General features: G+C 39.2%; 1 protein-coding gene across 4 annotated transcripts in view; it reads right to left on the minus strand.

Annotated features, from left to right (window-relative positions):
* The window catches only part of LOC108436853 (laminin subunit alpha-3-like), a 154,797-nt gene that overhangs the window by 84,470 nt on the left and 42,827 nt on the right, over positions 1–27,500 (minus strand). For 2 of the 4 annotated variants that reach the window (XM_037535181.1, XM_037535186.1), the window contains exons 13-34: positions 26,821–26,955; positions 23,868–24,002; positions 23,551–23,688; positions 22,757–22,891; positions 22,447–22,584; positions 20,503–20,637; positions 20,251–20,388; positions 18,508–18,642; positions 18,277–18,414; positions 15,019–15,153; positions 13,720–13,857; positions 13,468–13,602; positions 13,174–13,311; positions 12,267–12,401; positions 11,996–12,139; positions 11,625–11,683; positions 9,921–10,020; positions 6,621–6,673; positions 5,097–5,202; positions 4,417–4,516; positions 3,046–3,202; positions 552–693 (exon numbers count right to left, since the gene is read on the minus strand). In XM_037535181.1, coding sequence (XP_037391078.1) covers positions 552–693; positions 3,046–3,202; positions 4,417–4,516; positions 5,097–5,202; positions 6,621–6,673; positions 9,921–10,020; positions 11,625–11,683; positions 11,996–12,139; positions 12,267–12,401; positions 13,174–13,311; positions 13,468–13,602; positions 13,720–13,857; positions 15,019–15,153; positions 18,277–18,414; positions 18,508–18,642; positions 20,251–20,388; positions 20,503–20,637; positions 22,447–22,584; positions 22,757–22,891; positions 23,551–23,688; positions 23,868–24,002; positions 26,821–26,955 — 2,769 coding nt within the window. The remainder of the gene's footprint in view (positions 1–551; positions 694–3,045; positions 3,203–4,416; positions 4,517–5,096; positions 5,203–6,620; positions 6,674–9,920; positions 10,021–11,624; positions 11,684–11,995; positions 12,140–12,266; positions 12,402–13,173; positions 13,312–13,467; positions 13,603–13,719; positions 13,858–15,018; positions 15,154–18,276; positions 18,415–18,507; positions 18,643–20,250; positions 20,389–20,502; positions 20,638–22,446; positions 22,585–22,756; positions 22,892–23,550; positions 23,689–23,867; positions 24,003–26,820; positions 26,956–27,500) is intronic. The other 2 variants (XM_037535183.1, XM_037535185.1) reach the window with 2 other exon arrangements.

The following is a 27,500-nucleotide window of genomic DNA, read 5'->3' on the forward strand; positions in this document are numbered from 1 at the left end:
CCTAATGTACAGTAGCACAACAGTCTTATATCCTAATACACTGGTCTTAATTTCTTGAATAATGGAAAAGACCCTTTAGAAATATAGCTTAGGACACAGTGAAATCCCCAGTGTTGACTGAACCCTTAAGACGTCGTTTGAACTGGATTATTTCCTCCGCAGCCATTGTGTAAAGGGATTTGTAAGGGACAGATGTTTACATCAGCGGTACAAGATAGAATAAACATTTTCAATAACAACAATAACAATACAGCATATGGCTGGTTTTGTTCTTCAATTAACTTGAGGTGGACTAGAACAGGACTAAGATAATTACAGAAGGCTAAGCCCTCCACAAGTATTACTGTCGAACTGTATAAACTACAGACACAGCATGTTGATACAGCATTAAATGACTTAACTCCTTCTTAATCAATTACATTACAATTATGCAACCATCCTTTAATACTAATCCAGCTCAAAGAGGGCTTAAGTGTTTGTTCTGGCTCGACTCAACAGCTTTAGATGTTACTTCCAAACTGAGGATTTTGCTGTGTGATTAAAACACTTACAATTGCAGTGAGAGTAAAAGCCCACTCCCGCCACCAGCAAGAGTCTCCCACGCACTGCCCTCTGTAGGCCAGCGGTCGCATAGCGTACTACAATGTTGAAGGGACCAGGGGAGCCAACAACAAGATACAAGACCACCTCTGGCTGGGAAGAGAGAGAGTGTTAGAGCTCAAAGGCCATGATTAGACTCATATAAAGAGAAAAGTCCACAGCGACATGTCCTTATCACAGGATTAGCTTACATGTGGAGAGAGGGCCTCAACAGCTTGCACACGGAAAAACAGCGAAGAAATAATAAGAGCCCTGAATCAGGTTTTATGGTCGTGTTCTCACTCCACGAATGTAAACAAACTCTGGATGAGAACATGATGCATGGGGAAAAACAGGTTTTCTCCAGTGAAGATAACTGCTACATTCACGATTAGTGGAAAATTAGAAGACATAAAGATGATTGTAGACATGACAGTCGCTGAAATGATCAAACTGATCAAAATAATCCAAACTGAACCCACTAATTATTCAGCAATCGCAATAAAGCAGAAATAACAGCAGCAGTTAGAAGTTCACCCGCTACTTCACATTGAACCTTTTCCACAACCATAAACAAATAATAATGCAGTGAAACAACCATGCTTTAAAACATACCAACAAATCATTACACATTTAAACAAAAAATGAATAGATTATGATCATTTATAAAGTACTGCTACTTTAACTATTGTATAAATAATGCAACTCGCATTAGAGCTGGACAATATGCCAATATTTTATCGTTATTGTGATAAATTGTCACGATATGCTTTTCTCAGCATGTTGTGGATATCATCAGAGCTTAAAAAGCACTGAACGTCTGCATGTTTCATTACAAAAAGGACATTACTGAGCCTGTTTTTAGTGATTCAGTGCAGTGTAGGATGTGAAACGCTGCCTACACATTACTGTACTAATAATTTTGGATGTTTAAATTTGGCCCTGCTGGAGCTTGTTTGTCAATTCAAACTTCTCAAAATTCAGAAAAAACTAAACACTGATGTATTTTTGCCACCCCTATCATATATTAGTCATAACAATTGAACAGTCTAGCGATACAATAGGTAAACAAAAAAGCGACTGGGTAGTTCATAATAAGAATTTGCGCAGAATGACTATTGCCTACATGATTTTTTGCTCTACTTCCTCTGATTCGAACAGACTGAGGCCAAGTGCTGTAAAGAAAATGAGCATTCAAGCATATTTCTTAAAGGAGACATGTATGACTTGTATTCCTACCTAGAATTTACTCGTGTGAAATGCCACGCATGCATGCAATATCTATTATGCAATATTTTTAAGAGCTTAGCCAAGAACTGACTGCTTCGGGTTGGGGATGTGGTTATTCTAGTGGAGGGGGAGGCACTACTTTCCTGCGACACCTTACTGGATCGCACAAATACGCTAAAACAGAAGAGACTTCTTCTTCTTTCGGCTGCTCCCTTTAGGGGTCGCCACAGCGGATCATCTGCCTCCATCTCGCCCTATCCACTGCCTCCTCTACTTTCACACCAACCATCTCCATGTCCACCTTCACTACATCCATAAACCTTCTCTGAGGTCTACCTCTTCTCCTTCTACCCGGCAGCTCCATCTCCAACATTCTTTGACCAATATATCCACTATTCCTCCTCAACACATGTCCAAACCATCTCAACCTGGCCTCTCTGGCTTTATCTCCAAACTGCTCCACCTTCACTGTCCCTCTGATCTGCTCATTTCTAATCTTGTCCAGCCTTGTCACTCCCAACAAAAATCTCAGCATCTTCATCTCCAACCACCTCCAGCTCAGCCTCCTGTCTTTTAGACAGAGCCACAGTCTCCAAACCATAAAACAGAAGAGACTTCATGGGTCACAAATTCTCAAACGGAACATATAATGGAAAGAAATAAATATGTAAGGCTAGCGCGGAAAATGCAGGTTTGTTTCCTTGGTCTCCTTTAAGGAATAGCGGGTTTTGAGTACTGTTTAATGTATAACAAGCATGTACTGTATTTCTGCACAAGCATGTAAGCTATTTCCTTACAGACTGTTGGTGCTATTAAAGATATGAGCTCCAGGCCATGCTGGCTATGCCTATCTAAGCTGCTCTGAAATCTCTAGATCTTTGCTGGCGGCTATGCTGCAACAGAACAAGTAAAAGCACATTGCTTTATTTCCAGAACCCATAAATATTCCAGGTGATAAATATCAAAAGGTATTTTAAGGTTGGATGACTACAGTAATGTGTTATTGCAATCCCTGTAAATTCATTTTTCAATATAAGTTAGAAATCTAATGCTTTTGTTTGTGATAAATGTTCACATAAAGTAACGTTTCTTTCTCCTTCTAGACATTTGAACGTCGTAAAAGTAATTTACTGAACTGAAGCGACCTCAGTCCACTGGTAGGTTTTCAAATATGTACTTATTTTTTTCAGAGATATTTTCTGGTGTGGTACCAGTCGACTGTAAAATGTGTGTTACCTGTGCTGGCGTTAGCACAGCGTAGCCCCTCCAGCTGAACTGTGGGAACTCCCGCGGGTCATAGCCGAATCGCACTTGCCTGGCATTTGGTGTGATGCCATTCTCAACCTCAAATTTCAGATGATGTAGGGTAGGAAGGTAGAAGTTTGTCTCGGGTCTGTTTGAGACACAAAGGGAAAGAAGAAAAGTTGAAATTCACACTACATGTCAAAAAACTGGTCTGTGGTAAATTCACACATTAATCTGTATCATTTCTTACTAATAACGTGTCACTCATTCCAACATTACACAGCTTAAAATTACAATAACTGACAGTCTCCAATAACTTTAGTTAAACAGTGCTTTACTGAATGACATCAATTCAGTTCTTATTGACACATTTCTTAAACTTAAATAAACAGCAAACACTTATTGAGTCACAAATAATATAAATAAATTCTTAAATAAAAGAAAAACTGGAGAGCTCAGACGGAGCTTCTCAGGATTCTTAACGGTTTTTGTTCGTTGAATTTTTTCTTATTGGCATAATTGATTTTTGCATAAAGAAGCTGTGCTACATCATGTGATACTCATGCTAAAAGAAATGAATTTATCACAAATTTAACATCCATCCATCCATCCATCCATCCATCCATCCATCCATCCATCCATCCATCCATCCATCCATCCATCCATCCATCCATCCATCCATCCATCCATCCATCCATCCATCCATCCATCCATCCATCCATCCATCCATCCATCCATCCATCCAGTCAATCAGCCAATCGACTGACCAACCAATCAACCATTATTTAAACTCAGAGTACACTGAGGGAGACCCTCGTTTACAATGTAGCCGAGCCAATACAGAGATCAGGGATCGAGAAGTTAAATAGTAAAATATAACAAATGCTACAAAGTTATAATAAACATAGTAGTAAATAAAATAAATCAATAAACCGTTAAAATTACAATAATATAGTAACATAAATAAGAAAAAAAAAACTATAAAAAATATGATTAATGAAATAAAAACCTTTGTGTGGCTGGTTGGCAATTATTAACCTCTAGTCCTTAGAAGTGGGCAATTTCCTTCACATTAGCAATATTTCATTCATTCTATTATAAAAAAGGCTTAATACACATATCACTGCTTTACTGGTGGGCATGTAATGGACACTGATAAATCTGCAAAACCTTAACATTATCGTTGGTCATCCAATACATATCCATAATCTGCAGTATGCGCAAAAATATCCAATGAGATAAACAATTTGACTTTCTACTGGACAGACAGTGGACAAAACACCCATAAAAAAGTATTATAGGAATTAGAAACAGGGTGATGTTTAAAATAATAAGGCCAAGTGTGGTGCAGCTCCTGCTTACTCTGAGCACGTGCGTCCGCGCATGCGTTTTCTACACCTGCACTGGCCGGTCGACTCTTCACAGCTACTTGCTACAGCCCCACCTACATCACACTGACAGCCTATCAAAGAGTGGAAGATGATGTCATTATTAGCTTTTCCTTCAGGCAATAAATTAGTCAGGATGTTGCTCATACAAGAACAGTCAGTCCTCAAGTCCTGAAAAGAAACGGATACATCCAGTGATTATTTCCAGAAACAGCTGGTGAATGTTAGCTCATAGTCTGCAATTCAAATAGATGGAAATAAAGTCATTTTCTAATTTCCTTTCACAAAGACAATTTAAAAATACACTCTCATGTGCCAGAGCTGCTTAGACTGTCATTCTACTAGAAGTTGAAAAGGCTGAGGTTTAATCAGTCATCGCTCCCTCAACAGAACCAGTTCCAGCATTCCAGAAATGCCTCATGAGCTGAGTAACACATATGGAAGAAATCATATTATCATTGTTACTATTTTTCCAAAAATGTCTTAAATAACTGGCTGCAAACAGAGGAAAGGGTTCTCCCAGAGGAAAGGGTTAAAGCAAAGATAACTGTGCTTTACACCTTATTCCACTGAAATTAGCTTGTAAAGCATGAAGGGTGTGCTGTTTATATTTTTGTTAATCATCACTGATTAGTGATTTCCAAGCTCACTCACCCTGGCAACCAAAATAGTTCTTCTTCTGGAGCAGGAAGTATCCGTCCTTGCATGTACTGCAGGTGCGGCTGCAAACGTTGGGCTTGCAGAAACAGTCACCATTTCCCTGAAATAAAGAAAAGACACTATTTGGCACCTACAGGCTTATAAATCAGTCAGTTACAGACTTATATATGGAATTATAATCCACAACATCCACCTGAAGATCTGCTTAAAAGCCAACTTGCATAGTAAAAATTATTACTTTTGTGCATTTGACTGAAGCGGTTTACTCAGATCTGTGCACTAAAGCAGGGGACTTTAAATCACCTGGGGGGCCTAACCAGTGGCCCACCTGGTGGGGGCAGATTGGAAAAAAAAAAAAGGAGGGGGGGGGGGGGGGGGTTCCCTTATTTATTAATTGTTTTTAACTATATAACATCTCGTCACTTTCTAAAGAAAAACATCTTCATTTTTCTTTAAGCATGACCGCTGTCCTTGTATTGTATGAAATTTTCACAACGAATGGACCGACAGAAAGGCTCCAAAACTGCTTAAAATGAAATCTCTTTATGTTAACTTGCACTAAAAGTAAGCAGGAACTGCACCACACTTTACCTTATTTTTCAAGCATCAGCCTGTTTTGTAAGGCTTCCCTGTTTCTCCTTCCTATAATACGTATGAGTGCTTTGTCCACTGTCTGTCCAGTAGAAACTCAAATTGGATATTGGAAATATGATCTTCAAATTTAGTAAATGGTCCAATTGCATTATATTTTGCTTTATGACTGCTCACACTTTCATGCTTTTTACTTTTTAGATCAGGGGTGTCAAACTCAACCAGTAAATATTATTAAGAAATCTCATCAAATCTGTGGGACAGGGAAAAAAATTCTTTGTTTTTGATTGTTTAATTAATGTTGCGCTTAATTTAAATGTTCCCAGGAGCTCAGTCTTTTATACCTACCTATTTACTTGAACTAGATGCCTGGCATCCTTTCTCTGCTGCATGTTCATTAAGACGGGCTCAGTTTCTGAGCTGCTGAGCTGACGTTAAGTGTTTATGTTGATTGAACTGCAGCTGGATGTATTTTGTTGATATGACTGGTGTGAAAGTGCGTAGAATTGTGTAGAATTGAGATGTAACCGCTGTTCCATAGCTGGCTGTTGGGGTAGGAGAGCTGGAGGACATTATACTGCAGTGCATGCTGGGTAGTGTAGTGCAGCATTTTGTGAAACTGGCTAATATTAATAGATAATTAAAATACCTTTGCGGGCTGGAGAGGATGGTGCGGCTGGCCTGATTTGGCCCACGGGCCTTGTGTTTGACCCATGGGTTTTAGATCAAAAGGCTCCCAAAAAGAGAACGGTGACTAACAAACATCAGTTTCTATGCTCAGTACCTGAAGACTTCTTTAACCTGATTTCCTCCTACTCAAGTTTTTCCTTCCACTTGAGTCATTATTTCTACTTGAAAATACTTCTCCTACTTCTGTTTTCATTTCATGTAACAAGACTTTTGAGGATCTGTGGAAAAGACACTCACCTCCTCACATTCACCCACACCACTCTGAGTCCCCCTTACTTCACACATGCACTCTGAGAAGTAAGAAGAGGAAAGATCATTCGCACCATATCGCAGTCATGTCTGGAGCATGACATAGCAGAGTGTGCATAAGAGAGACTGAAACTGAAACATTAGAATTCAAGGCAGTCCTGGAATCGTTAGGCAGCTCGACTGAGTACAAAGATCAGGATGACACAAACTCTGGTCTGCTGCAAAACCACATGGAGAATAAAGCACAAAGGACATTAAAGTGTGAGGACGAGTAAGAAAAGGGGGGATGTGGAGAACATCTGCCATTATGCACAAAAGCAGCGGAAGGACGAGGTGAAAAAACAAGGGAGGCAGTAAAGGTGGGGTTTGATGAATAGGCTCTGATTACCTGGCCTGCCTGTCTTTTCAAAGCTTAAAAAAAGACACACAGCACAAAGGAGCCATCCCGCGGGCTCCACATCAAAGGAGAGAGCGAGTCATGGTCTGTAGTCAGGTAAGGCTAAACCTCTATAGACACTTCTACAAACCTTCACCAGGCAGTGCGACCTACAGTAGATAACATTCCAGCTGTAATTCTATATAACTGGACAAATGATGCTCCCTTGGCCGCAGCTTGAGAAGGACCAATGTGTCTGGCATTGGATAGAGAGCAATACTGATCGAGATTCTACTGTATTAATCCACAGAGCTTTAAGTGGGTGTTATAAGAAAGTTCAGTCCAGTGATTGTAATAATGAAAATGTGCCCCTCCCCCCCATTGAGCCTACAGCACTTTAGTCCACCTGACATCTAACTGATAGGGAGTGTGTGCAGCAGTTATTAGACTAGAAAATGTGGGGAAACTATTAATGTTTTGGCGGTTTTTATTTTTTCCCCCGAATGTCACTGAGGATTTCAATGTAACTTTATCTCCTGCCCCCCATACACTTCAGCCTATACTACTCTTTAAATGAGCCCCCACACAGGCAGCCAATCAGAATAGTGTATCAGTCTTAAAGACACAATAACAAAAATAGCCTATTTGAATCCCTATGTAGTGCATCACTGTCTATGCAGTCAGTATGAGAAGATGGTCGTTGTGATTGCTGTTTATCTGCTGCCACCCTTGCTTCATCTCTAGTAGGACTATCTAGGAACTGAAAAGGGGGCATACCGTTTCACAGTGGTGGAGATATAGCACATACCACCCTGCTCAATTCCTCCTAATTTGCATAAGTTAAACTTTGCTCAACTTTGTTGTGGCGCTAACTCCGCCTATTTATCGCCACCAGTGTTCATGCTGCCAACTGACACTAGAAATAGTCAGCTCTTACTGAAAATGAAGGGCACATGGTTGCATCACCTCAACCCTGCCAGCTATGGCCCAAGAGGTCATAGGTATTTTGCAGCTGTTGTCTATTGACTCTGTGCCTCTGACCAGGACACTTAGCCTAAAACTCTTTGAGAGGGATGATTCTTGCAGATGGTGGATACAAGCTCCTTTGACCACAACTGCTAAATGAATGAAATAGATGGAAAACAAGCGCCATGTTCTGACATGTACTACTGAACTGACAAAAATTGTAATAAACAAACTACTGTATTTACAGTCAAGCTGCTGGAAACCAGGGCATTATTATACGTTACAAACCTGGCATTTCAGTCCTGACTTTTTTCCCCCCAAGGCATGTTGTTGTTTACCTTCTTATCAAGATTTTCCACGCAAACTTGACCACATCTCGAGAGAGCGTGCTAACTAAAAGGGTCGTGGATTTGCAGGGTATTTGCTAAAATGCTTCGAATCGAATTCAGTCCTGCATGCCGCACCTCAAACGTTGAGAAAAAGACTGGAATCCCTCCACATATTTCTCATCTCCATTTTTATCATGTCGTCTGGGTGCCAGAGGATTATGAAAAGCTGCTGAAAGTCTGAGTTATGATGACAGATGGGTGATGCTTGCAGCACTTTCAAAATCAGTCACAGGCTAGCTGGGAGCAGACAGTCAGTCAGGGAAACGTGAGCTGTATAAATCATGTTCATACACTGTACCTCTCCCTGTGGCTCTCTCTCTCTCTCTGTCTCTGTCTCTGTCTCTGTCTCTCTCTCTCTCTCTCTCTCTCTCTCTCTCTCTCTCTCTCTCTCTCTCTCTCTCTCTCTCTCTCTCTCTCTCTCTCTCTCTCTCTCTCTCTCTCTCTCTCTCTCTCACCACTGACTATAAATTCAGAAACATGATGTCACAACAGTTTTCAGTTCATTATGATGTTAAACTGTGAAAACGAGTAAACAACTAAAAGTGCCAGTTGAGAGTGACTGTACTGCTTTCTTAACTCCATCCGACTGCATCACCAACTGAGCAAGAACTGCTGAACAGATGACTGACATTTCTAAACCTTAAACCCTTAACAGAAATGGAAAAAGGTTCATTCTGCCTTTTAATCCACTTTTCTTATGGATAGCTTATCTAAAATCTAGCAAAGGTGACAATTGAAATTTTTTGCTATGTTACCATTTCGAGCACGGAAAGTACAGGAATACAATTCAGACTCCTCCTCTTCTAGTTTCTCTGAACAAAACATTTCTGAGCTGTCAATTATTTTAATTTTGATCTCAATGGCTGCGTTTACACGCAATCCGACATTATATTGCCAGTCCGATTGAATCCATTCCTATTACAGATTAAGACTGAGGTGTTTTTGCTCACTCTACTCAACAATCTGATGGAAAATCCCAGTTTACATGCACAGTACAAGTAATCCAATCCAAAATTATATGCACGCATAAAGAATCACTTTGTGTAGATACCATGACAATGAGCATCGTGGAAGTCCAATCAGAGTGAGATGAGCAGCAGTGAGCAGTGCTTGTGTTTTTAATTCCTTTAAAATGATGTCAGACTCAGGAAAATGTACTACATGTGTACTTATTGAAGAACGCCAAGAGGAAGACGCCGTGTTCTGAGCCACATAAGCTGGACAAAGCAAACTTTGTCTCCTCTGCAGAGCAGTTTCTGCTCCTGCCATGTTGAACATGATAAACTTGCACTATGATGCAATGCACATGTGCAGAATGTATTTAAACTTTCCAATTGGGAATGTACCTGGATACACGTTTACATTTAACAGATTATTTACAGGATTACCCACCTCGTTCAATCAGATTCAAACTGTACTCTGAATGGCCTCATTAAGACTAAGTCCGATTGAAGTGTATACATGGACGTGTTCTATTCCAATTGAGCCATTTGTTGCATTATTAGCAGATTATTAGGCTGCATGTAAACGTGCACGTAGCATCATATTGAGACGTACCAACACAACCACTCGGATTTTCTTGGTCCAGGTTCCAGAAAAGCGGTTTGCAGTGCTCACACTCTTCTCCCTCTACATATGGCAGGCAGATACAGGAATCCTATAACAGACAACATCCACATCGTTTCATTTACATTATGATATATTCTCATATATTTATATATAATATTCACATAAATATCTTTCTCATCCTGGCATACGTTTCTGTTCAACAGAAGCATTTCTAAGATAGAAGAATTTAAGATAATATTCAAACATCAGGTTTTTTTGTTTGTTAAATATGAATTTAAATTCAAACACTTTAGGTAGCATCAAAGATTTTAATAAGATAAAAAATATTAAGCTGTCAGGCAAAATTCTAGAGGTTTTATAATCAAATATAGTTTCAGTAATCTTTCCAGATGCCACCTCAATGCTCTGCGTAATGAAATCCAAATGCTTTGATGAATTGGATAATTCATTCCTTACACCTCATTATTGAGAAATACAGAAGAAAATCCTTTTTTCTGGCTTTCTGACAGACACATTCAAACACTCAAAGCGATTACAAGTACAGTGTGATGGCTGGTAATTGCACTAATTGCTCTATATACCATATAGATATTAATATATGGTATTAACATGTGTCTCGAGTGGTCTGTTCAGGAGTGGACAGAGTACGGCGTATGGCTTGCATTTCTCTAGCCTTTGAAACCATCTCCACTGATCCCGTATGATGGGATTTTTTTGACTGGAGAAGGGGTACCACAAACATTACTATGTCATTCTCTCATGGCGTTTGTTGTCAGATAAAAATACATCATGTGTACATGTACAGGCTGATACGGAGGTTTAAACTGCATGGATTTATAAACAAACAGGAGAGGAATAAAACTGCACAGCTCCTTTCGTTTTGCTGTGATGACACAGCTGGTCAGGCTGTCCTTCGATGCTGTCTGGGATGCATCAAAATGTTCACACTACAACTCCTCGGCCTTTGAATTTTCCTTCTTATGTTTTCTACATTATGTGACCACTGCCTTATGCATTGCGTGAACATGATTAACAGACCAATAGAAATGCTTTACAATGACTTGGGTTAAAACCCTTTAAATGAACATGCATTAAATGCTAAGAATATTTTTCCCTATTGTTTGTTTTTTTTTGCATCTTATTTAAATGGTATGTAGTCATATGCATCCCTGATCACATCCTGGTTTGAGTGATCCAATGTCTGTGCATCACCTAGACCAGAATACTTGAGTGGGGTGAAGGTGAGCAGCAGGCGTTCCCAATCCTTACTCAAAGAATTCTGTAATCACTCCGCTCCGGTTTTCTACTCCCCACTCCTTGCTCACTCGTCAGAGAAAACCTGCCTCATGTCCACTCCATATGACCCATTGATATGATATTTACTAAACATAAGGACAAGGCATTACGCACTAAATTTCACAAATTATAAAATTTATGGCCAACATTAAATAAAAACCTGTGATGCAGTTTCTCAGCAGGTATAGATACACGTGGTTCTGTAAATGTGTGTATGTTGCACTGAGGCCCTAGAAGAAAGACCGCTTTACTTCCGCTGTACTTCGACACAGTTGTGATGACCAGAAAGCTCTTTTGGACCTTGATTTTCTTCTCGACTATAAGAAAGCATGTCTTAACAGGCTCCATACATGTTTTTACATAAGCTGATGACAGGGTTGTTTGGGTGTGACATACCGTTATTGGGTCTTTAACGCTGACTTCCGATCCTGCTGAATTGCAATGGTTGCTGGGAGCTGAGAAATATAAACAAAGGAAGACACTAACTCAGTTTTAGTGTACACTGTGACACTGACTGGGGGAAAAACTCAAAAAAGGTAGGTATTCAGCGTTTGTTCAGTGAAGCTGAGCTCCCTAAAGGTGGACAAACAGCTGTAATGCAAAGAAAACTTGGACATTCTAACATTCCACGCTTAATTCCTCTCAGCCGAAAGTATGTAAACTGTAGTCTCTTGTGAGTGGAACATGGTACATGTGGAAACAGGACAGCATGAAAGGAAAATATGTGAGGATACAATAGCAGGAGAGGAGTACTACAGGTACACTACCATTACCAACGCAATAGGGAAAGATCTGATCGCCTTCAATGCAGCGGTCACACCTCTGGCCAGTCACTCCAGACCTACAGACACACTGACCAGTCGCCAGGTCACACGTCTCTTCACGTGAGCCTTCACGAGAACACTGGCATGCTGAAATAAAAGGCAGTGACATCATCATTGTGGTTATTACGGTGTGCAGTTACTCAGTAAAAAAAGACTACATTCATGACACATAAGCCAACGTATAGTGTCTAAATCTTAGAAAGGCAAGACACACGTCTGCAGGCCGGATATCCATAGTATCCTGTGGCACACTGCTCACACTGCATTCCAGCAAAGTTGGTACGACAACGACACTGACGCTTAGGGCCACATGACTGGTCAGCCACCCCTGGTCCATCACAGCGGCAAGCTAAGGAGAGAAAGAAAGTTATTAATTCCATCTATTTAATGGTTAATGTTACAAAGCAACTTCAAGCCTGATACAAATGATTCAAATCCTGAGCAAATCCAAGCTATATGTACATATAATTCATATATATAATTAAATAAATGTTAATTATGTGGCTGGGCAATATGACGATATATATCATTATCATGATAAATTATGTCAGGATAGAATATTTTAGCTTTTGGTAGGTAATGTTCCCCCTTAGATAAAGGCGGCAGATCCAGGGGTCCATGGACACAGGGAATTATAGTAAACTGAGACGCTGGTGCTGTCGTCCTGCTGCTCGCACGCGGTCACTCAGGTTTGTGGACGGTGGAGCGGAGGGATGCCAAACAGAGTATTCAGAGTATTCTTGTGTCTGTGTGTCCTTCTGGTTCTCTCCTTTTAGTTAAGCTGTCATAGTCAGATCTGCCAGAGGCATTAGTTGTAAGATAAGTTGTAAAATGCGCTGCAAATAAATCTGATATCATTTGAACTTGAATATGGTTTTCTGAACATATTGTGTGATATTGTCATACTTGTAGAACACTGACAAACTGCATGTTATACAAAATACTGAATATAATGAATTTTTTAACTTTTTTTTTTTAATGTAACACTACTTGCTCTTTTTTCTCTTTTCTAATTGACCAGATGTCCAAAAAAGTAAATATCATGACATAGCATGCAAGTGAAAACTACATGAATTGATAATAGTTGGTGCTGTACAGGTGTGACGTCACACAGCCATTACCGAAGCAATAAGGGAACCTCTGGTCTCCTGAAATACAGCGGTCACACCTCTGTCCAGTTACTCCAGACCTGCAGACACACTGACCTGTCTGTGGGTCACACATCTCTCCAAGTGAGCCTTCACGTGAACACTGACACGCTGGAAAAAAGCACTGATGTCATCATTCAGAGAAGGATGCTCTAAGCGGTTTTCAGCTCTAATTTTCATCCACGTAATGCTACCAGATAAAGCAGCTACATTTATAGAGCATAAGTCTTTATATTGTGTCTAAACATGACAAACGTCAACACGTACATCTGCAGGTTGGATATGCGTAGTATCCTGTGGCACACTGCTCACACTGTGGTCCAGCAAAGTTGGAACGACAGCGACATTGACCATCTGGGCCACAAGACCGGTCAGCCACCCCCGGCCCATCACAGCGGCACTCTGAGAGGAGTAAGAAATAGTATATAATTCAGTCAATAGTCACACACATCCTCTGCCATTTGTATGTGAAATTGTAGCAGAAGGGGCAGTGCTACAGTAAAATGACACTCCCATTACCGAAACAATTAGGGAAGCGCTGATCTCTTGCAATGCAGCGGTCACACTTCAGTCCGGTCACTCCAGGCCTACAGACACACTGACCTATCTGTTGGTCACATGTCTCTTCACGTGAGCCTTCACGTGAACACTGGCATGCTGTAAAACAGACATGTAAAATCAAGAGGAGTGAAAAAAAGTGAAAAGAGTCTGGGGGAATGTGATAAAGGAGAAATGTTTACTGATTTTAAAGTGAAAACTCAGAACGGTTACAGGAAGAAACACAATGTGCTGCTGTGCTGATTATCTGCCGTTTACCACAGCAAAGTCAAAAGGTCAGTATGTACAAAATTGGGCAGATATCTTCTTTTAAAAACAACTGGAGATTAGAAACTGACGGGCCATCATCTCTGTTCCATCACGCTTGGACCAAAATGAATCAGCTTGTCTTGCTTGCAAGCAAAGATGAATTACACACAATAAACTTTCCGCATCCTCTGTTTAAAAACTAGTGAAGAAAGAAATTTGAATATGCAAATCGATACCAAATTAACTTTATAAATTTATTTCTGACTTTACTTCTAAGCTGTATAAATGGTCACATCATGGTAAAACAAGCCATCATTAACATAATGTGGATCTGGCAAGTAAACAGTACTGTAGTTAGTTGCATAGTTAAAAAGTGAATAATATCTCTTAATTTATTTATATATCATCTTACTGCATCTTAGCTTACGGAATCCTAAATTACTTAATCGAGGTCAATAAACAACTGTCATGCCTGTCACCAAGCAAATGACAATGCTCACACAGCTGAGAGGTAAACACTTTATACAAATACTAAAAAAAATTATAAATAAATAATAATAAATTTAAAAATAGAGCTATACAGCTACCATGGTAAAGGCATTGAGATCAAATATATGCTTTAGTAACCTCAAGAAAAAAAATTGCTGTGGCCCAGCTGTTAAACTGGATGTTTTCATTTCCACTCAGTTTTCAATTTGTCTGTGTGCTCCTAATAACCAGTCACATATTCAACCTGGCATCCTCATTACTGACTGCAGTATTTCATTTAGCTAGCTTTCACTGGCACAAACACTTGCAGTTAATGAGAAGGAATTGCAGAGAAGGTGCCTAAGTGTATTTTTATTTACCACAGAGCTAGAAAAATGTCTCAAAAGCAAAGACACCTTTGATGAAAAGGCTACATATATGCAGTGCAAGTCTGGACAGTAAAAACACAAGTACATACATCCTTCATACGGTAGTGTTATAATGCAAGTCTGAAGATTGTGTAGTAAACATACAAGCACGTACGTCTGCAGGTTGGATATGCATAGGATCCTCTGGCACACTGCTCACACTGCGGTCCGGCAAAGTTGAAACGACAACGACACTGACCATTTGGACCACATGACTGGTCAGCCACCCCCGGCCCGTCACAGCGACACTCTGAGGAGAGAAACAAATCAAACTGATGTTTAATTTGACACATTTACTCTGTTTTTGTATTCAGGTCAACTGAGTGAAGTCCCACTTTACTAATAAAATAAAACAGCTTTGAGACCTTTGCACCTTTGTTCACTATACGAAAGGCTGGGCGATAAAACAATAACCATAATCATCATGATATAACTTCCTCGATAGTGATGCCACGTTCGAAAAATCTGCGATATAACACACCATTCTCACACTTCCATGTTCAGCGACAGCCCTGGTGGGGTTTTCTACTGCACGGAAAGTGACGCCAGGAGAGGATGCACTTCCGAGCTTTTCGATGATTAGAGATGGGGGGCCACGAGTAAGATGAGTCTAGCAACGGCTGAAACCCGGAGTTATACATTCCCTGTTTGAGTGGAGCGACCGGTGATCTGTCCTCTGTGACCAAGTGTGAGTGGCGAGATCAGCGGTGTTACTATACTGGCTTAGAGTGAACCCGCCTCTTTCTGTACATCCTAACAAGCTTTAGCTGCATTAAATCACAATCACAAGCCTCACAAATACAGCGGTCAAAAAGTCATATTTTAGTATTAGCGCATTCACAAGCAACGAAAGTGAAAGAAATAAGTGAGTTCATGCCAGTTACACCCCTGATTTAAACGAAAGTAAACTGAGGAAGCTGTGAGGCATTGGAGAGCGGGAGAGTGCTATCTTTCCAGGCTAGCTGTTTTTAGCAGCTGGCTAACTTGAAGCAGCTCTGTCACTCGCACAATGCGGCGAATTGATGATACTGTACATCAAACATGACGCAAAAGCCCCGCTTTTAGTTTAGTGTTTGTCTGGTGTTGATATACTAAACTACTACGATAGCATAGAGAAATCTAGTCGTCTGCTAGCTGGTGTTATATGATATGTTACTGTGATATGCTGTGACATGGCTTTGTTAGGACCGATGGCACTCTGACGGTGTGATCCATCACTGACGTACTGAGCCAGCTAATGTTTGCTGTTTGTACTAAGTTCGTACTAAGCACTCGTCAGCAGACAGCTAAAAACAATCTATTCTTTCTTAAATTATGACTACTACAAAAACTGCAAATGCTTTTAAAAATAGCTCACCAGAAACTTTCTCCTATTGTCCCATGACAGTTTGTGAAATGCTCCATTGTTTGGTGAGTGTTAGTCGTGCTCTGACCATAAAGGATAGTTTAAAATAGCTATCTATATGTAATAAATAAATAATATTAACCAACGAGGAGCAAAAATCAGCCCTCAAACTTGTAAGAAATAATGAAGTGACATTTATCCCGATATGTATTGATATCGACTGATGTGAATTTTGTTTATCGTGATATAATTTTTTTGCCATCTCGCCCAGCTCTACAGTGGGTTGCAAAAGTATTCATACCCCTTGAACTTTTCCATATTTTGTCACATTACAACCACAAACATAAATATATTTCACTGGAATTTAATGTGAAAGACCAACACAAAGTGGTATACAATTGTGAAGTGGAAAGAAAATTATACATGAATCAAAACTTTTTTTACAAATAAAAAACTAATAAGTGCGACGTGCAAAAGTATTCAGCCCCCCTGAGTCAATACTTTGTGGAGCCACCTTTTGCTGCAATTACAGCTGCAAGTCTTTTAGGGTATGTCTCCACCAGCTTTGCACATCTAGTGACTGAAATTCTTGCCCATTCCTCCTTGCAAAACAGCTCAAGCTCAGTCAGATTGGATGGAGAGCGTTTGTGAACAGCAGTTTTGAGATCTTGCCACAAATTCTCAATTGGGTTTAGGTCTGGACTCTGACTGGGCCATTCTAACACATGAATATTCTTTTTTTTAAACCACTCCATTGTAGCTCTGGCTTTATGTTTAGGGTCGTTGTCCTGCTGGAAGGTGAACCTCCGCCCCAGTCTCAAATCTTTTGCTGACTCCAACAGGTTTTCTTCCAAGATTGCCCTGTATTTGGCTCCATCCATCTTCCCATCAACTTTGACCAACTTCCCGGTCCCTGCTGAAGAGAAGCACCCCCAGAGCATGATGCTGCCACCACCATATTTGACAGTGGGGATGGTGTTTTCAGAGTGATGTGCAGTGTTATTTCTCCGCCACGCATAGCGTTTTGCATTGTGGCCAAAAAGTTCTATTTTGGTCTCGTCTGACCAAAGCACCTTCTTCCACATGTTTGCTGTGTCCTCAACATGGCTTCTGGCAAACTGCAAACGGGACTTCTTATGGTTTTCTTTTAACAATGGCTTTCTCCTTGCCACTCTTCCATAAAGACCACATTTGTGTAGTGCACGACTAATTGTTGTCCTGTGGACAGTTTCCCCCACCTGAGCTGTGGCTCTCTGCATTTCATCCAGAGTCACCATGGGCCTCTTGGCTGCCTCTCTGATCAGTGATCTCCTTGTTCGGCCTGTAAGTTTAGGTGGACGGCCTTGTCTTGGCAGGTTTACTGTGGTGCCATACTCTTTCCATTTCCGGATGATGGATTGAACAGTGCTCCGTGAGATGTTCAAAGCTTGGGAAATCTTTTTATAACCTAAGCCTGCTTTAAACTTCTCCAAAACCATATTCCTAACCTGTCTGGTGTGTTCTTTGGACTTCATGATGCTGTTTGCTCCCCAATATTCTCTTAACCAACATCTGAGGCCGTCACGGAGCAGCTGTATTTGTACTGAGATTAGATTACACACAGGTGGACCCTTTTGAGTCATTAGCAGTCATCAGGCAACTTCTGAATGCAATTGGTTGCACTCAGGGAAAAGGGGGCTGAATACTTTTGCACGTCGCACTTATTAGTTTTTTATTTGTAAAAAATGTTTTGATTCATGTATAATTTTCTTTCCACTTCACAATTGTATACCACTTTGTGTTGGTCTTTCACATTAAATTCCAGTGAAATATATTTATGTTTGTGGTTGTAATGTGACAAAATATGGAAAAGTTCAAGGGGTATGAATACTTTTGCAACCCACTGTAACTATACGTTATCCATTTCGACCTATTTATAACACATCTACTATATATCTATATTTATTTATAAATCCATCTATCAAAGGTTTGCACGGAACATTCCAGGTGTTTGAAAAATGGAGCATTGTGACATCACTCTGCTATTACCAAAACAATATGGGAAGCTCTGGCTTTCCGCAATGCAGCGGTCACATCTCTGTCCACTCACTCCAGGCCTACAGACACACTGACCAGTTCTCGGGTCACACGTCATTTCACGTGAGCCTTCACGTGAACACTGGCATGCTGGAAAAAAAAAAAAAAGTGATACATTATGCTTTACACAGTAGTGTTTTAACTCAAGTCTGAATATTGTGCAGTAAACATACAAGCACATACATCTGCAGCTTGGGTATGCATAGTATCCTGCAGCGCACTGCTCACACTGCAGTCCGGCAAAGTTGGAACGACAGCGACACTGACCCTTTGGACCACACGACCGGTCAGCCACTCCTGGTCCATCACAGCGGCACTCTGAACAGAGAAAATGTTCCACGTTGCACCGTAATCTTTGACTTTGACCTTATTTTTTTCAGTCAGGTCAAATTCATTACGCTCAGTTTTATTAAAAAAAGTATGATGATGATTTTTATCATAAAAGCAGTGTTTTGGTACTTTGGACTGAATACCCATGTTTCTGATCCCAATCAAGTGCTTATAAGTCAATAGCAGCAATAACAATCTAGTCCTGATGGGCTACTACCTTGCATTTTTAGAAGCACCTCATTACATCTAACTCCAAACTGACTAACTACCAAACAAATGACCAAAAAAGGAAATAATAAACTAACAAATAACAAACAAACAAGACAATAACAAAAGCAAATCAACAAACTACCTATCAAACTATCGAGGTCACAAACTATCAAACTAAAAATCAGACTACTTAAACTGACATGAGCAAACAATCAAGTCAAACTCAGACAAACAAATCAAACAAACTCAGAAAAAAAGTCAATTAACCAAAGTAACCCCAAAAAAACCCCTAAATAACCTAATAACAAACATACTAATTTACTAATAAACTGAAAAGAAACTAACTACAAATAACGACAAACTAGCTTATGAACCAACAACATAATCAAAATTAGTCAACTAATAATAAAAAAAAAAACAATTAAAAAACTAATAAAATACAAACTCACCAAAAAAAGTTAATTAACCAAAGTAATAAAAAAAACCCCCCAAAAAAAACACAACTAAATACCCTAATAACATACTAATTTACTAATAAACTGAAAAGAAACTAACTACAAATAACGACAAACTAGCTTATGAACCAACAACATAATCAAAATTAGTCAACTAATAATAAAAAAAAAACAATTAAAAAACTAATAAAATACAAACTCACCAAAAAAAGTTAATTAACCAAAGTAATAAAAAAAAAACCCCAAAAAAAAACACAACTAAATACCCTAATAACATACTAATTTACTAATAAACTGAAAAGAAACTAACTACAAATAACGACAAACTAGCTTATGAACCAACAACATAATCAAAATTAGTCAACTAATAAAAAAAAACAAAAACAATTAAAAAACTAATAAAATACAAACTCACCAAAAAAAGTTAATTAACCAAAGTTATAAAAAAACAAAACAAAAAAACACAACTAAATACTCTAATAACATGCTAATTTACTAATAAACTGAAAAGAAACTAACTACAAATAACGACAAACTAGCTCATGAACCAACAACATAACCAATTGTTATTAACTAATTTAAAAATAATAATAATAATTTAAAAAGCAAATACAATACAAACTCACCAAAAAAAAAAAACAGCTAAAAAAATCCCCAGAAAGGGGAACTATTTACACTCACACAGCTTTTTTATGCATTAGTGAAAGAAAACAAACTACCATGCAGGATCTCATGAATGCCAAAAGTTAGTAGTGACTAAGAAGAAAAACAACACTGGTGTCATATTTTGTTTGTTGTCTAACCGAACATTCAGACCTTCTACAGACATTCAAGTGTATGGATCACAGTACATGTGGCAACATGACACTGTGTGATGAAACTATTTGAGACTACAATAGCAAGAGATGCAGTGACATTACTCTTCCTTTACCAAAGCAGTAGGGGAACCTCTGGTCTCCTGAGACACAGCGGTCACACTTCTGTCCAGTCACTCCGGACCTGCAGACACATTGACCTGTCTGTTGGTCACATGTCTCTTCACGTGAGCCTTCACGTGAGCACTGGCATGCTGAGGAAAAAAGCAGAGATGACCTTAAAGGTTAGAAATGATAGTTCATGTAAAATGTATCCATATTTGTAAGCCCATTTAGTGTTTCTACAGGTTAAAAATGTCAACACGTACGTCTACAGGTTGGGTATGCATAGGACCCTCTGGCACACTGCTCACACCGCATCCCAGCAAAATTTGAATGACAACGACACTGACCCTCTGGACCACAAGATCGGTCAGCCACCCCTGGCCCATCGCAGCGGCACTCTGAAGAAAGAGAAAAGGTCCTCACGTTGACAACAAATCAAAGTGATATAGTCCAGTGTCTCTTCCGTTCAGCTCAAATCAGTTAACCACTGCAAGTCTCCCGCCGCCCTTATTATTGTTATTATTGCTACAGTCATGTTGATATAGGACTGGCTTTGGCACAGTTCAACTGTTGTTTAGCAAATGATCAATGAAGCATAATTTTATTGATATAACTGTATATCATTACTAAGTTATTTTATGGTGCTTTGAGAAAAGATGCTCAGACTTCTGATGATAAGCAAACACTTATATAAAAATATCAGATGCATCATACACTGACAGGCCACAACGCCCTTTAGTTGTAGTATTTTCCTTTTTTCTAAGACAGCTGGACTGGTTCACATGGTATTTAACTGGTAGAAAGCAGTTCATTACTCTCTGTGGCTATAGTTCCTTTTCCTCTGCTGGTACTCAAGGGGTTCAACAAGGTTCAATGCTTGGACCTCTTGTGTTCATCATTTATATATTCCCTCTCATACATATCATTAGCCGCTTCAAATGGACCCCTTAGTGAATTGGAAACATGCTTTCAGAAATCAGAAACAGAGTGAAACTTAACTTTCTCATAGCACATGAGTCAATGACAAGACTGAAGTCATCCCAACTGGCTCTAAATCAAACCTCAATAAAACTGGCTCTCTTACTCTTGGCCATTTAATTATTGGCCATTTAACCGTCCCATTCCCCTCCCATTCGAAATCTAGGCGTCATTCTTGACCTGACACTTTCATTCAATGCTCATGTCAGGTCTACGCATTTTTTCTACTTGTGTGAAATCGTCAAAAATGACTCTCAATCTGCTGCTGAACCTCTTATTCAAGCCTTCATTTCTAGCCGCCTGGACTACTTGAATGCTCTTCTTGCTGGCATTGGCTTTTCTTCTCTTCACAAGATCCAGATGGTGCAGAGCTCAATCATATCATTGCATAACACCCATTCACCAAAATCTCCACTGGTTTTCCATAACTGGTATAGTTATGGAAACACATTCGTAATACAACATATTGTCTACAGTATACAAAGCCCACCAAACTTCACACACAGACAAACATACACATATGTTTTCAATGACGAGTCCAGGTCTAAAATGAACCTTGGCGAGCGCTGAACCACAGAAATGTTGAAATATCAGCAGATGACATTGCCCCTCATGTTACGCAAAGCATGTTCTTTATTCAAGCCAATAAGCAATATTTTGGAAACATAAAATGGGACGAAAAAAAAAAATACTTGGCCAGCTCCTAACAGGGGGCCTACGTGTAGGAAACACTAAGAGCCAGACAATGACTTAAGAACCACTATGCTTTCTCAGTGAGGCACAGTCTCCTTTGAAAGAGGACAAGCAGCAATGATTAGGGGTGAAAGTCACTAGACACCTCATGATTTAGGTCAATTCCAGCCCATTGTGCCAAGATGTGATTGTTAAATGATTCTTTATACATCTTTTTTTTTATATTGACAACATAATGACTGTTTTATGAATTTGAATGTATGCACAGTGAATGTTATGTCTACAGGCCTACATCTTTAGGTTCCGGTATCTAACTTACAATAACTTTAAATAACAAAAACCTAAAAAAAAAAAAAAAAAAAAAAAAAAAAAGAGGTACATTTAATCTTTATTATTTACATCAGAATGTATATATATATACACATATACATACACACACACACACACACACACACACCATTCAAACTGTACGGAACTTGTGGCAATGAAACTACGGTAACAAAGCAGAGCACTGCAGTGTTTTACTCTTCCATTACCAAAGCAATAGGGGAAGTTCTGGCCTTTTGCAGTGCAGTGGTCACACCTCTGTCCAGTCACTCCAGGCCTACAGACACAGCGACCAGTCTGTTGGTCACACATTTCTTCACGCGAGCCTTCACGTGAACACTGGCATGCTGGGAGAAAAAAAAGCAATAACATCATCATCGAGACAGTGACGGTAACAGGCTTTATAGAAATGTGTTTTGACCAGCTGATGTGAGTCACGGTCAGAAATTATATGAAATATCCATATCCATGCTCTAAGTCTACGTATCCTGTCTAAACAGTAAAAATACCAGCACTTACGTCTGCAGGTTGGGTATGCGTAGTATCCTCTGGCACACTCCTCACACTGCATTCCAGCAAAGTTGAACTGACAGCGACACTGACCCTTTGGACCACAGGACTGGTCAGCCACTCCTGGTCCCTCACAACGGCATGCTGCAGAAAGAAAGCGTCCTTACACCCAGAACAAATTTAACTGGTTCTATCTGGTTTATTTCAGGCCAAATTCACCCATTTTATTCTAATTTTAAGTCTAATTTTATGCATAAAACATGATAATTACAAAACAATTCAGATTTTTGATGCTATGGCATAACAAACTAACAAACACACACAGCAAGAACTCAACAATAAAACCTAACTAACAAAATAACTGATCGCATAACCAAAATCGCATGAATTACTTCAATACAGGGTCCACACTGTGGTCCTTGCAGTAATACAGATGTATTATTATAGACTTACTAAGTAAGTTCTACAAATCATTTGCTAAATACTATAAAACAGGAAAGTTATGCAGTTTTAAGAGGGCAAAACTAAAGCGTCTGCACCACATACGGGCTTTTAGGGCTTAATAGTCAGAAGAAATAGGACGTTTGAGATCACTGAACTACAAGCCAACAATACATGTTTAAATACAGCTTTATGTATTTTGGTGTGGTTTGCATTTTAATACATTTTAATGCATCATTATTTAAATACATCTAAAGAAAGTCAACATGATTCATGATCACAAATGACAATAACTCCACCTCTACCACTCTCTACCTCGACCACAGCGTTCTAGCACTGCAGTAATGTTACACTGCCATTACCAGAGCAATAGGGGAACCTCTGGTCTCCTAAAATGCAGCGGTCACACCTCTGTCCAGTTACTCCAGGCCTGCAGACACAGTGACCTGTGTTTGGGTCACACGCCTCTTCACGTGAGCCTTCACGTGAACACTGGCATGCTGGAAAAAGCAGTGATGCCATCAGTCAGACACTAGATTAGATAGATTTTGAGCAACTGACAAGCTCCCATGGGAGAATGTCAGTAAAGTCCAGGTAATACAAACAGCAGATGCTGCTATATTAGTGTAGTGTAAGCATTTATATTGTGTTTAAAGCTTAAAAAACTATCAACACGTACGTCTGCAGGTTGGATATGCATAGTATCCTCTGGCACATTGCTCACACTGCAGTCCTGCGAAGTTGGGAAGACAGCGACACTGACCATTTGGGCCACAAGATCGGTCAGCCACCCCTGGTCCATCACACCGGCATTCTGAGGAGAGGAACAATCTCACTGATTTGGCCTGGTTTATTTTAACTACCTTTCCCATAATTACTTGGTCTTTTCCACCCTAATAATTAGCAATTTGTTTTTATTTTATTATTATTAATAATCACAAACAAATATACATACCATAGACGGTAAACTACAGATGGCCGTGTTTCTAATTCTACCATAGCTTATTCAGCTCATAAAGGGCATGAACAGCTGAGGGAACTTAAGTTGCATCAAAGTTGAGAGAATATGTAAACTTTATATTGCATTTGGACTTTTGACAAGCAAAAAAAACTACAAATGCCAATAATAATAATAATAATAATAATAATAATAATAATAATAATAATAATAATACACCCTTAAGTTTAAATCTAACTTTATGGAGCACTCTACCATTTCAAACTGTAAAAAAGCATTTTCATGATCTATTTAAACCCAAGGCATTAACTGTGACAATAATATACTAAATATGAACAAAATCATCATTTATGGGGTACTTTCTTTTATGAGGAGGCAGCCGAACACTAATATCTAAACTTACACTTATCAAAATGACACGTGTTCATATTTTTAAGGATCTTTTTTTACTTTTTTAAAAGTGAATTTGAAAGATTGTTTTATTGAGTTTCATTTTTAAATAAACTTTTATTCAAAAAACGCTGTTCCACATTTCCATGTCACTACTAAAACACACAGAATTTTAGTTTGTAGGCGGGGCCTTATTATAGCCACACCCCTGCATTTCAGAGCAGGAAGTGAGCCTGCATCCCTGTCCCTCATGGTCACATGTTGATTCTGAAAATGACGCCAACATTAAGAATCGTACTCTACTGAAACACATATTTTCCTCAATTAAACAAACTTTTTTCTGTTTTTTTTATGTATGTATTTATTACATGTATTCCAAGCTGAAACAGTCGCTACTGAAACATTTGGTGAGGTTTTGGTAGTGTTCTGATTGGATTTATTTATTTATTTATTTTTAAAATAATATAATTAAGGTATGGTGTCAAAATGATTTTAGCCCAAACTAGTTAAAAGTGTTGATCCCACCTTATATGAAGTGTCTCTACTAACCATGTAGGTACACATGAATATCCTCTGCAACAACACTAACTACTGATGATTTAGACAGTGTTAGAGATGTATTACAGAAGTACAGCCTATGTAGTCACACGCGTATTCACTTCAGTTTTGTGTATCTTTTTGATACTTTTTGAAGTCTTTTCCAGCAGTTAAAGGTGTTTTGCGTAACATTACATTTGTTTTATGGTGGTTGGTTAGTGTAGTGGTTAACACCTCTGCCTTCTACACTGTAGACTGGGGTTCAATCCCCACCTGGGCAAACACCCTACACTATACCAATAAGAGTCCTTGGGCAAGACTCCTAACACCGATGTGGCCTACCTGTGTAAAGTGATCAAACTGTAAGTCGCTCTGGATAAGAGCGTCAGCCAAATGCTGTAAATGTAAAATGTAAATGTTTTACATAATTTCTGTGGAATAATTGTGTTATAACACGGTAACCTTATCATATCACATTGATTAACACCATTATGCAACTACACTGTACCTATATAACAAATACACAGCTTTCCTGTAGTGCAGTGTTAAAGTTACTTTAAAATAAGTGGACAGTTCCTCTGTAGTTTATACACAGGTACTGTGTAATAATGGAGTAGTAATACAGACGTTGCTTTGGGGGAAATGCAACACAATGTCATAAAAGTTAAGTTTTAATGTTACTGGACACCTGCTATACTGTCACATATACAAACAGAATGGTTTAACGTTTAAACGGGTTACAGTGTCACAGCACTAGCAACATAAATACGACCTAAATGTTAGGAAATCTGGCAGATACAGTGTAATTTCTTAATGTAAGTCATTACATCTTTTACTGCTGGGGGGAAAAAAAAACTGCTGTTCCAGTCTGATTACAATGTTGTTACATATGTTATTACTGTTGTGTAATTACATGAGAGAGAATAGGCTGTTACAACTATTAAGATACGCATGTGTAATTACATCCGGCAAATCTGAAGTTGATACACGTGTAATTACATAGGCTGCACTGCTGTAACCCAACTAACAGTGACAATCATTAGTAGTTACATTGTTGTTGCACATGTTGTTCACACGTAACTACATAGTTATTAGAGACAACAGTGTTAATGTGTTTTGAATTCTGACTTCTAGAACGATCCATATATATTCCTTGAAAACAGTAAATGCACCAAGTGTGTTTACATGACCTTAATAATCTGATCACTGCAGAAAATCTGATTTTGTCAGTAATCTGATCAAGTTAATATAACGCATAACTCCTGAGTAATCAGATAATGGCAAAGTCTGGGTCTACATGAGTCAGGCAGTAATCAGATCTCTGATTTGCAACCAGCCAATACACCCACAGAAGACGTGATGTAAACATAGCGTAAACTTAAATTTCATGCTGCTGTTTTTTTGTTTTTTTTTAAAACATTGCACAACTTTACTTGAACATATGACACATCATCTACAAGATCCTTCAATTTCATATTCAAATCCTTTATTTCGTCTTTGGTTTCAGCATCGCTCCAAAAATGTTTTGCCACCATCTCGCCGAGTCTGTTCTTGTGCATGCGCAGACTGAGAAATCGAGTTTACATACACTGAGAAATCTGATGAATGGGCTAAAAGTCCAGCTCCCTTTATCGGACTTCTAGATCCGAATATGGTGTTTACATGACCATTTGAATAATCAGACCACTGATCGGCTTATTGAGCGCATGTATACGCACTCAGTGTTTGGTGTGGTTGGTTCTCTTACCCTGGCAGTAAGGGAAGTAGTGGTAGCCAGGTTGACAGCGGTCACACCGCCCGCCTGTAACCTCAGGACGGCATAAACAGTGACCAGACGCACTGCAAACCTCTGGAACGGTGCCCCTCCGCTCACAATCACATTCTGCACAACATTCAGGATTACTATTAGCAACTCTTCGCAAAGAAAATTCCATTTCTTCATTCATTCATTCATCATCGTCATTATTATCATTAGTATCAGATCATCTAGTGTAACCCAAAGTTACATATAAAACTAGTCTGGAACATCTCATCACACTCAGCTCACGTGTTAGAGGGATCTGACTATATCAAGGGCCAGACATACTGAGGCCTTTTATGTGGAGTTCCAGAAACAAATAGAAAATCACGCATAAACAAAACTGACAAACGAGCCTAAACGCACAGTTTATTCACCATGTACATACGTTTCTCTCTCGCTCTCGCTCATATACATTCGAGAGAGGATTGGGCAAAATGTGGGAGGATAACACAAACATGAGTCAAAACATTTGAAGTGCCACTGCTCACACATTCTGTTGGGTTTACTGAAACTTTGGCAGGCTGTTAACTTGTGATTATTTTTCTGCCAAACATAAATTAGTGGTAATATTTCTAAACCGCATTCTTGGTGGACTTTCTTCAGATACTAGGGCAATCCTCTTCTGA

The sequence above is a fragment of the Pygocentrus nattereri genome, chromosome 2 (genome assembly GCF_015220715.1).
Source record: "Pygocentrus nattereri isolate fPygNat1 chromosome 2, fPygNat1.pri, whole genome shotgun sequence".
Lineage (NCBI taxonomy): Eukaryota > Metazoa > Chordata > Actinopteri > Characiformes > Serrasalmidae > Pygocentrus > Pygocentrus nattereri.